At 49.0% G+C, this 11,801-nt stretch overlaps 1 protein-coding gene across 1 annotated transcript in view; it reads left to right on the top strand.

The window, feature by feature from the left end:
* Window positions 1-2,878: 2,878 nt before the first annotated feature.
* Window positions 2,879-11,801, top strand: part of CHMP4B (charged multivesicular body protein 4B) — a 30,389-nt gene continuing 21,466 nt past the window's right edge. The window contains exon 1 of the mRNA XM_054081811.1: window positions 2,879-3,190. Within this exon, the coding sequence (XP_053937786.1) occupies window positions 2,995-3,190 (196 nt within the window). The 5' untranslated portion in view covers window positions 2,879-2,994. The remainder of the gene's footprint in view (window positions 3,191-11,801) is intronic.

The raw sequence follows: 11,801 nt of genomic DNA, 5'->3' as shown, positions 1-11,801 counted from the left end.
GGGGGCTGAAGGATGCCACGCTGTTTGCTTAAGAGGCATTAGTGTGTGTGGTAGAGTAGAACTGAAACAAGTTTTATCAGATTTTACCTAGCGCATAAATAGAGAGAACCTCGAAGCGATTATGCGTACGATAACATAACAGAGGTACCTGCACAGCCAGGCAGCTGGTTGCCTTTGGAAGCTCTGTGGATGTGGGTGTTTCGTGTGTCTGATGGATGCTGCAGCCCCATGGAGACTGGCAAGGGAAAGGATGGGCCACTGTCTGCCAAGTGTGGTGGCTGCTGTCTCCTGCTTCCCAGCTGGGCCGGTGGTACCAGAGGAAGAGCCGCTCCTGGAGCCTTGCTGCCCTTCCTGTGCCAAGGGAAAAAATACAGCTATTTAAACCAACAGCAAACCCACTATGCTGCCTGCAGATTATAGTCTGCCAGGGAAGGAAACGTCATGGGGAAGAGAATTTAATTAGGAGACTAAATGCTGTCCTGAGACATCCCTAGTTACGTGTAGCCCTCAGTACGGGGAAGGGCACATCACAGCAGGCCATGAACCTCAGGAACTCTTCTGTTCCTGCTGGCCAAAAGGGAGGGATTCTACCCAGAATGTTGCCCCATTTCTGTTTCTGTAGCGGGGGCCAGATCTGTGCTACTGAGGACATCACTTTTTGTCCCACCACCTTTCTACAGGATTGGTTCCATCCTATGTCCCAGGTACAATCATTTTCTTCACAAAACCCCTGTCAGAAGCATCTTGGCATTTTCTAGAAGTTCCCTGGAGTACCGGAGGGCCAGAGCCATTCTCTAGGAGAATCAGAGCCGATACTGGATTGGAACAAAGCTCTGTGGTGCTCAGCCTCCACTTCTGACAGCAGATGCTCACGCGAAACTAGGAACGGGGCAGGTGAAAGCTCTGCCTCCCCTTGCACTCTTCCAGGCTTTGGTGTCATCAGCTGCGGTTGGCATTCCTGCTCCGTGGATTTTTCTTGTGTATTTTCTTCCGTATTGGCCTTTACAGTGTTAATAAGGTGGGATGAGGCAGGATCCATCGCACAGCTTCGTCGCTGAACTCCCACTTTGTAGTAAAGCTGTCCGGTCTCTAGTTCCATTAGCCAGTGTGGTGCCTTTTCCTGCTTGTTGTGTACATAGAAAGGCTTTCTTACCCAATAAACAGGTTTTGGGTTCATTTTTTCCTCTTTGCATTTGGGGGGGTATATCCCAGTGTGTTTACAGCACGTGGACTTCTCCAGCCCTGCTTCAAAGCAAGGATTAATTTTCCTGGGTCCTTTGCAGTGGTGAATACTACAATTGTAGTTATTAATTAACTTGTTCTCACAACACCACTGTCAGTTCCAGGAATAGGGGAGGAAATTCAGTATTTTGCAGATGACAGAGGCCAAGCTTGAAGAGACAGAAGTCAGAAGCAGCCAGCAAGGGTGGATACCAGGCGGAGGAACCCAAGGCTCAGTTTCTGTCTCGGACTTTGGACTCTACGCAGGGTCACGCAGCCTGGTGTGCTGTCCACATCAGCCCTGCAAATCAGGGCGTGTGACTCAGTGCCCAGGAAATAAGGAGCTCACAATTAGTCACCACCAATGAAGCAACTGTGACTTAAATACTTCATTTTGCAGCGCTGACGTGTTGAGAAAGGGAAGTTTAAAACCCAAACTGTCCCCAGCTGCCACCCTGACCCCTCGGTAGGTGCTGGTTCTCACCCTACAAGGCCAAGTGCAAGGTCCTACACCTGGGTGACGACAATCTGCAGTTTCAATACAGGATGGGGGATGAAATTATTGAGAGCAGCCCTGTGGAGAAGGACTTGGGGTGCTGATTGGATGAGAAGCTCAACATGAGCCAACGTGTGCTCACAGCCCAGAAAGTCTACCATATCCTGGGATGCATCAAAAGAAGCATGGCCAGCAGGGCCAGGGAGGGGATTCTGCCCCTCTGCTCCACTCTCATGAGACCTCATCTTGAGCCCTGTGTCAGGTTCTGGAATCCCCAATATAAGAAGGAAGTGGAACTGTTGGAATGCGTCCAGATGAGGCTATGAAGATCATCAGAGGGCTGGAGCACCTTCCATACGAGGACAGGCTGAGATAGTTGGGGTTGTTCAGCCTGGAGAAGGTTCTGGGGAGATCTTAGAGCAGCTTCCAGTACTGAAAGGGGCTCCAGGAAAGCTGGGGAGTGGCTATTGAACAGGGAGTGCAAGGACAGGATGACGGAGGAACAGTTTTCACCTAAAAGAGGGGAGATTGACATGAAATTTTAGGAAGAAATGTTTTGCTGTGAGGGTGGAGAGGCCCTGGCCCAGGTTTCCCAGAGCAGTGGTGGCTGCCCCATCCCTGGAGGTGTTCCAGGCCAGGTTGGGTGGGGCTTGGAGCAACCTGATCCAGTGGGAGGTGTCCCTGCCCATGGCACGGGGTGGAACTGGATGGGCTTTAAGGTCCCTTCCAACCCAAACCATTCTGCGTCTCTACGATTCCCGTCCTGCCCCCAATCGAGGGCAGCCCCGGCGCTTCGGAGCCGCCTGAGCCGGGGTCCGGCCAGCCTGGAGCCCCGGTGGGCCAGGACCCGTGGGGAGCTGGGACAGATGCCGCTCCAAACCCCGAGGAGTGCGCTGGGGAGGCCGCAACCTGCCCTCGTCCCGCGGGGTCCCAGGCGGCTTTGAGGGCCGGGCCGGGCCCCACCCGCCATGGTGGCGGCTGTTCCTTCCGCCCGGCGGGTGACGTCAAAGGGCTGCGTGACGCATGACGCCGCTCCGGGACTACAACTCCCGGCATCCCTCGCGGAGCGGCCACCGCCTGCGGACGAGAGCGCGGTGTCGCGGGGCACGCCGGGAGTTGTATGAGGGGAGTGGGGAGCGCGGGGCGGGGCGAGGCGGGGGCGGTGCCCGGAGTCCGGCGAGGGAGAGAGGGAGCGGCGGCCTGGGCCGGCGGGCGGACAGACAGACAGACAGGCGGTCCGTGAGGGGTCCCGGTGCCCCGCGCCCGTCCTCGCAGCCATGTCGGGGCTCCTGGGGAAGCTGTTCGGGACGGGCGGCGGCGGGAAGGGCGGCGGGAAGGGCCCGTCCCCGCAGGAGGCGATCCAGCGGCTGCGTGAGACCGAGGAGATGCTCAGCAAGAAGCAGGAGTTCCTGGAGAAGAAGATCGAGCAGGAGCTGGCGGCGGCACGCAAGCACGGAACCAAGAACAAGCGGGGTGAGTGGCTGGGCTGGGCCGGAATGGGCTGGGCTGGATGGGCTGGACTGGGCAGGGCTGTGAGACCGAAAATGCCAGCAAATAAAGTCTCTAAGACTCAATTTTGGAGTTTTAGAAAGCAAGCGCCCGTTCAGGGAAGGCCTGGGCAGCACGAGGGAGTGACTGATGAGAAGCTCGACGTGAGCCGGCAGTGTGTGCTCGCAGCCTGGGCTGCATCCAAAGCAGCGTGGCCAGCAGGGAAGGGAGGAGATTCTGCCCCTCTGTTCCTCTCTTGTGAGACTTCACCTGGAGTATTGGATTCTGGAATCTGGAGTATTCAGTTCTGGAATCCTCAACGTAAGAAGGATATGGAGCTGTTGGAAAGGGTTTAGAGGAAGCCACAAAGATGATAAGAGGGCTGGAGCACCTTCCCTACGAGGACAGGCTGAGAAAGTTGGGGTTGTTCAGCCTGGAGAAGAGAAGGCTCTGAGGAGATCTTATGGTGATCTTCCAGTACCTGAAGAGGCTACAAGAAAGCTGGAGAGAAACTATTCATAAAAGCTTGTGGTGGCAGGATGAGGGGGAACGGGTATAAACAGGAGAGGGGCAGATTTAGGCTTGATATAAGGAAGAATTTCTTCACCATGAGAGTGATGAGGCAGTGGCTCAGGTTGCCCAGGGAAGTTGTGTCTGCCCCATCCCTGGAGGTGTTCCAGGCCAGGTTGGATGGGCCTTGGCCAGCCTGATCTAGTGGGAGGTGCCCCTGTCCATGGCACAGGAGTTGGAACTGGATGATCTTTAAGGTCCCTTCCAACCCAAACTATTCTAGGATTGTATGATCTCCATCAGTTCTGCAGCAAGAGCAGAGACAGAATATATTTCGCACTTAAATGCATGTCGGTAAGTTTTTGTAGACGTTTGTATGTATGTTTGTATGTATAAGTTTTCCCATCTCACAAATGACTAAGCCTGGCTTTTAAACATCTCCAGGTATGGGGACTTAACCACCTTCCTGGGCAGCCTCTGCAACTGGTTCACCACTATTTGAGTAAAGAATTTGTTCCTAATATCCAATCTGAACCTCCTCTAGTGCAGCTTCAGGCAATTCCCTCTTATCCTGTTGTCTGTTATGTAGGAGAAGAGATCAACTTCCACCACGCTCCGGCCTCCTTTCAAGCAGCTGTAGACAGTGATAAGGTCTCCCCTCAGCCTCCTTTTCTCCAGACTAAACAACCCTGGTTCCCTTAGACACCTCTCAGAAGGCTTATGCTCTAGACCCATCACCAGCTTCATTGCCCTTCTCTGGATGTGTGTCAGCCCTTCAATGTCCTTCTTGTAGTGAAGGGAGTGCAAGTATCCTTTTAATGCAGGCCTGGGCTACCTGAGGGAATGATCTCCATCAGTCACCTTCAGCGAGACAAGACCTGGTTACAGAATTTATTTCCCACTTACATGCATATGTATAAATTCTCCCAGAAATCTTATGCATATTATATTACTTTCCAAGGACTCATTTTAATGTCATTATGAACTTCACAACAATCAAATCTCTTGCTAATTGGAGCTTTGGAGCCAGCTCTCTGTCTGATCTTGAGTTTGAGATAGGGAGAGACTGCAAACAGAGGTGGTTATAGAAGAAGAAGAAGCATCTATTTAGCACAGTTCATACTTAACACAAGATGTTAGAATTTCCAAAAGAATGAAGAGTGTAACAGTGTCTAGAAAACTTCGCTGGCTTTCCCTGGCTTGGGAAGGGCAGCGTCTGTGGCCAGAAGTGCTCTGACATTGGAACATGTCACTGCTGCCCCATAACAATATCACGCTGTGGCTCTGCTCCTCTGTGCTGGGTTCGCATTCTGTTCCCTGTGCCTGGGTTTGCGGAGGGGCCAGGAAAATCTGGCAGAGCAAAGGCTGGGATAATGCTGGTTGCGTGCAGGAGGAGCTGGAAAAGGTGTGATCAGCCTGGAACAAGGCCTGGCTCTCTGGTGTTTCATCTTCTACCAAAACTCTTTACTGAGCCATCGCTCAAATCAAGGGTTCGGCTAAATACATTTTTGTTGTGGTCAGGATATCCTAAAGCTGTAGGTGGCTCATAAGTGGTTGTTACAGATTCATGTTCACTTGGCTGTCCCGAGGAGGTCTGGCTGCGTGTTTGCAGTCTGTGCATGGTGGGCATTGGTGGTCAGGCAGCGCACAAGTAAGATCGAGGTTCTTGGCTCATGTATTTCAGTGCTCTGATGAGCTTCTTGCTTGTTTTACAATGATCATTTAAAGTGGTGTTTTCAGGAACACGTATTTAGATTTTTGTGTTGACATTGCCCTTTTTGTGCAGGGTTTCAGCACAGTTTGAAGCAGGAGCTGCAGCCCTGTCTGTGGCACTGAGAGTTGCTGACGCACAACTGTTAGCTAAGCAGCAAGGGTTAATTTACAGTAATTGCCCACAATAGCTTCTGCTTTATATCACCACTTCAGTCAGCATTTTTAGCCTCCTTCAGAGCAGTCTGGTACCTTGGGCCTTGTGCGTTTGGGTGCTGGTGTGAACAGAGTGAGCTCAGGGCTGGTCACTGAGTTTGTGGGCAGTGATGATGTGGCAGGGACCTTGCTTGCTACCCCAGGCATCTTCTGAAGGACCTCAAGGGAGCCTAACTTCAGGCTTCACTAAGAGTTTCTAAATTTATTGCAACAGTTTTAGTAAGTCAGAGTTTCTTGTGCAGTTTTTGGCCTAGTTTGGTAATGAGCTTAAAAGGAGAACTAAAATACACTTCTTTGTAGCCTTCCTGTAATGCGGTTTCTGCATGCTCCGTCTTACTCTCGTTCTGTTTAACCTCTCCTAAGCTTCTCTTCCTGCCTCTGTTGTTCAGGGCTTTTCTGTCAGGCCCTTTCCCTCCCTGCCATGCTGTGCCTGCTGCCTGGCAGTGTGCTCCAGAGTGCTTTGGGTAGCAGAGGGATTGCATTTCTTTGGGAGTGGAGGAAGGAGAAAAACCTGCCCCGGATTCTGGGTCAGACTAATTGAGGTCTCAAAGGAGGAGTGGATCCTGGTGAGTAATTGAGGAGCTGTGAAATGGAGAAGGGCTAGGAGTGGTTTTTCTGCTGGAAAACAAAACCTCTTGTTTTCCAGAGGATTTCTGAAACTTGGAGGACAACTTTTATTATTGGTCTGCTCGGAAAGACAGCTGGTTGTCTGGGAGCTTGCTGGGAAGCGAGTTCTCCTCAGGACAGACTCTGGCACTGCTCATTTATTCAGGGTTCAGATGTCAGTCATCAGCTCAGCTCCAATAAATTGTGTTTGTATGCAGTTGTTTGGGTTTTTCCCTCTCTGATTTCAGGCTGGTTTATAATCCAGGAATTATGTAGTTTTGATGCAAAGTCGTTTAAATCAGCAGTTCAAGTGAAATTAAAAGTATGTTGAGTTTATATGTGAAAGTCTGTCTTTTGAATGTCAAAACTTTAATGTAGTTGAATGTTTTAAGTAAAACTGAACAAAAGTTAATTAAATAGCGATTTTTGTGAAGTATTGGGTCACCTTTTAAGAAGTACAACTTTAAGAATACATACGCTTTCTTAGTTTCTGTGCATCCTTGCTCTTTACAGAGAAGCATGCTGTGGATTGTACATGCGTGTAATGCTCAGCTGGGCAGTCGAGCTGGCATTAATGGAAGCTGCTGTGGAAAGGCCGGCAGTCATAGAATGATTTGTGTTGGAAGGTACCTTAAAGATTATCCAGTTCCAGCCCCTGCTGTGGGTAGGGACACCTCCAACTGGATCAAGATGCTCAAAGACCCATCCAGTCTGGTCTTGAACCCTTCCAGGGATAGGGCAGCCACGACTTCTCTGGGCAACCTGGGCCAGGGCCTCCCCACCCTCACAGGAAAACGTTTCTTCCCAAGATCTCATCTCAATCTTCCTTCCTTCAGCTGAAAACCGGTCTCCCTTGTCCTATCCCTACACTCACTGATTGAGAGCCCCTCCTCAGCTTTCCTGTAGCCCCCCTTAAGGAGAACATACGCAGCTGCAGCAGCAGGGATGGCTCTTACCTGAAAGTTTAAAGCCAGCTTGGAAAATCTGGAATGATATTTTTGTTTTCTCAGGGGAAAGATGGGCATCTGGCACACTGAGGGTGACAAAAGGAAACATTCCCTGTTCTCCAGCACACTGTCTGATTGTTCGGGTGCCAAATCAGTGGATTTCTAAAGGCTCATTGACCAATTCCTGCAGCACTGCTGGCGTCTAGCGAGAGCACAGAGACTTAGAGGCCTCCTGCTTCTTGTGCCTGCCCCAAGCACATGCAGGGTTTTATAATTTATGAACTTACTTTGTGTGTATATTTTCCATAGTTGATGTTCAGGATATCTGGGCTATGTAACCTCTCGTGAAACACTGAAGTTAAAACAAGTTACTAACTAGTATAAATTTCCTCGGTCAATGGTGTTTCTTGGCATGGGCAGCTTTCAAGTTTTATTAAAAAGCTGCTTTTTCTGTGTCTTTGTTCTTTTCTGGAAGCACAGATGTGGCAGTGCTGTTATCATTGTGCCTTCTGGAGGCACTGGAATCATTTTAATAAGTAGTAATAATTTTCCTTCACTCTACCAGTTCCTTCTTGTTAGTCCACAGTATCAAAATAGCTCCTGGAGTATGAAGAGGGGAACAGCCTCCGGGAGTTTGGTAGGTGTAAAGGCACCTATGCTTCTTCTGGATACATCAAGGAGACCAGCACTTATGGCTTCACTAAGCTGTGCAATGAAAAACCACTGAGGATAAGACTGATCACCTTTAGAAGGGTTTCTTGAGAAGATTCGGGTTCTTTTAGGGAGATTCCTTCTTTTAGGGAGGAGTTGTGTTATGCTTGTGTTTTGTTTAGTGTTGTGTTCAGCCTATTCTCTGGAAAACAGTCTGTGTTCTGGTGGTTATCTTTTTGTTTTGTGTTCTCAAGAGGCTCCTCAGCATCTCTGCTCTGGCTCATGGATAGTGGACCTACTCCTTTTGCTGAAGTTAATGAACAACAGGGTTTGAACACCAGTCAGCCAGCTTCTTCCTGGGTTCTAAATCTGTCCTGAAAATAACTTTTGCTTTAACAAAAGGAGTGTGCAGCTGTGAGCTTGACGGTTTGAAGTATTGTGCCGCTGCTGCATCCTTTTATTCCGCTCCAGTTTGTTTATATGGCATTGTTGCATCCAGTCCAGGATATTTTATCAGGCACTCAGAATCACTAGATCCGGCCAAGGGTTATGAAGTTATGATTTTCAGTATTCAGTTTCAGGGTAGCTTAAGCTGATCTTAATCACTGCTGCTCCGGTTTTACTCCTTTCCTTGTGAATGTTGCCTTGTCCTTCAAGAGCTGTCTCATAAAGTCGGGCTGCTGGAGAAATAGCGTGCGCACCCAGAAAAGCAACAGATTAGTTCCTTGATCCATAACTATTTCGGGTATAATGATTCTGGAATCTGTTTCTGAATTATTCATTATTTATGCATTCTGTATTATTTTGGCCTTCCAGTACCTGAATGGGTCCTACAGGAAAGCTGGGGAGGAACTTTTCACAAGGGCATGAAGTGATAGGACAAGGGGGAATGGCTTTAAATTGGAAGGAGGGAGATTCATGATAGACATTAGGAGGAAATTCTTCATGATGAGGTTGATGAGGCATTGGTCCAGGTTGCTCATAAAAGCTTTGGCTGCCCCATCCCTGGAGATGTTCAAGGCCAGGTTGGATGGGGCTTTGAGCCCCTGATCCAGTGGGAAGTGTCACTGCCCATAGCAGGGGATGGAACTGCATGGGCTTTAAAGTCCCTTCCAACACAAACCATTCTGTGATTCTGTGATTATTCGAAATTCAAAGCCCAAATGATATCTCAGTGTGAAGATTGCAGCAGGGAGAGAAACTGAGTGCTCTGTTGGGGTCCCCCTTGTGCAGGTTGTACACTCCAGAGGTTACATCCAGGGTGTATCGCTGCGGTTGTGTTCCTGCCTGCCATAGGATTTTACATCTTTGTTAATGAGCACTGTGTCCACACACACTGAACTGGGCGAAAAGCTAATATCATGCTAATATGTAGTAAAATTATTCCAGCATTTCATGGGATTTCTATCAACTTTGGATAACTGTTAGTTAGCGAGTTTTCTTCATGACTGGGTACAAAATGGATATAAAACCACTGCTAGATTCCTGCTGTATAATTCAAGCTTTTCCTGGAAAGAGAGCGCTCCTGTGCTCCAACCCACACATAAAAAAAAACAACAAACAAGAAAGCTGGGTGTAGGCTGAAGCCAAAAGTCATAATTTTATGCCCACCTCCAGCTGGCAGTAGGTGACGGTGCTGCCACAGGTGAGTCAGCGCTGCTGGCTGATCTGATGGAGAATTAACTGTTTGCTGTCCCCATGCCTTTTCAGTCCCTCACAAGAGCCTGCTGCTGTTCTTTGCCTGTTGCAGAGACATCGAGGGGCTTGAGTGTGCCCGGAGAAGGGCAACAAAGCTGGTGAAGGGGCTGGAGAACAAGCCTTGTGAGAGGCACCTGAGGGAGCTTGGGGTTGTTTAGCCTGGAGAAAAGGAGGCTGAGAGGGAGACCTTATCGCTCTCTGCAGCTCCCTGAAAGGAGGTTGGAGTGAGGTGAATGTTGGTGTCTTCTCCCAGGTAACAAGTAATTGAGAGTAAATGGCCTCAAGTTGTGCCAGGGGTGGTTTAGGCTGGATATCAGGAAAAATTCCTTCACTGGAAGGGTTCTCAGGCACTGGAACATCTGCCCAGGGGAGTGGTTGAGTCCCCATCCCTGGAGGCCCCTTGTTCTGCCAGCTCTCCTGTGCTGGTGTTAGCCCTGGTGTTGGATTACTTTGCTGATCCAGCCAAAACCTAACTGTTAATAAAAATAAAGAGGAAAAAACCCCCTGTTTTCGGGGCTTAACTGCACAAATGCCAGAGCTGGCGGGAGGAGGAGTCAGGAATGTGACTGGAAGGAGGAGGGCAATTCTGCCTCTCCTGGCAACAGTCCCCTGCTTCGTCAGTTTAGGGCTGTTAGTTGAGATAAAATCTGAGTGACGTGCAGTCTCTCAGCTGATCATTAATTAAAAAAAGGAAGTCAGCCTGCACGGTGATGTGGGCATTTTTTATTTAGATGTTTACAACGATCTCAGATTCAAGGAAGAGAAAGCTGCAGGCTCAGACCTGGTACGGGCAGAACTCCAGTGACCTGTGACCGTGTTTGTAGGGTCTTGGACATTAACGCAGTGCTTATGGATGTGTTTTTAAAGCCCTGCTTGACATTTGGCAAGAGAAGTGATCTCTGCTGTTAGAGTCAAATAACATGAACCTGGGTTTGTTTCCATGAATCATAAGATTCATGAAGGGGAAGCAAGAGTCCTGCTGCAAACACTGTCAAGCCCTTCTCTTCTTGTAGTATTTGAGGCTGCTGTTTTGGTGTTTTACATCATAGCCTAATGTGAAATATGTCTGTGAGTTCCAAGTGCCAAACTAAACCATGGCTTCAGTGCCAGAGTACTGTTAGCAGTGCTGGCCCGAGACTTTCGTCTCCCCCGAGGTTAATGAGTTCAGCATTGATAGCCTGGCTTGGGAGAAGTGTGATAATTACTCTTTTTAAATAGAATCACAGAATCATCAACGTTGAAAAAGACCTCTAAGCTCATCCAGTCCAACCATTAGCCCAACCCCACTGTGCCCACTAAACCATGTCCTGAAGTGCCACAGCTACATGGTTTTTTAATTCCTCGAGAGATGGAGACTCCACCTCTGCCCTGCGCAGATGGTTCCATTTCCTCCCTCCTCTTTCAGTAAAGAAATTTTACGTAATAGCCAATCTAAACCTTCCCTGGCACAACTTGATGCCGCTTCCTCTTGTCCTATCCCTTGTCACTTGGGAGCAGAGACCAGCACACACCTGGCTACAACCTCTTTTTGTGAGCTGTAGAGAGTGATGAGGTCTCCCCTTAGCCTCCTCTTCCCCAGGCTAAACAGCCCTAGAGCTGTCAGCCGCTCCAGCACCTTCCCCAGCTCTGTTCCCCTTCTCTTGATGCGCTCCAGCCCCTCAATGTTTTTTCATGTACCGAGGAGTCCAAAACTGAAGCCAGGATTTGAGCTGCGGTATCACCAGCGCTGAGTACAGGGGGACGATCTCCTGCTGGCCACACCATGACTGATACAGGCTAGGATGCAGGCAAAATGGGTGTTTAAAACGGAAGAAACTTCTAGTTTGTAACTCCATCCTACCTGTGTTTAACAGAAGCTTTTGGAGAGAGGTTGCTGTGGTATGAAACAGTTTGGGAGGAATCTGGAGCTTCATAAACACCTTTTAAAATGGCTTTAGAAAGTGGCATGAATATAAACAAAAGACCCGGATGCGTTTTGGTAACTGTTTTTGATGCAATACATCCTTCCTCTGTTCCTGTTCCCTGCCAAGCCATGTGGAAGGGAAACTTGCCACATTTGCAGCCAGCAACTTTGTGTTTCTTTCTTCTTCTCTCCCTATGTATCAGATGTTTGGTTCCAGTATCTCATTAAGCTCCAACCTTGGTTACTGAACCCTACTGAAGGGCCCCTAGTGCTTGCTCAGAACTATAATTTGCAGGTGATATGAGTTGTTAATTTGCTTTAACTCTCATTTACCTACTCATGCTTGTGCAGGAAA

The sequence above is a fragment of the Cuculus canorus genome, chromosome 16, assembly GCF_017976375.1.
Source record: "Cuculus canorus isolate bCucCan1 chromosome 16, bCucCan1.pri, whole genome shotgun sequence".
Classification (NCBI taxonomy): Eukaryota; Metazoa; Chordata; class Aves; order Cuculiformes; family Cuculidae; genus Cuculus; species Cuculus canorus.
This window is presented reverse-complemented; position numbering and strand designations above follow the sequence as displayed.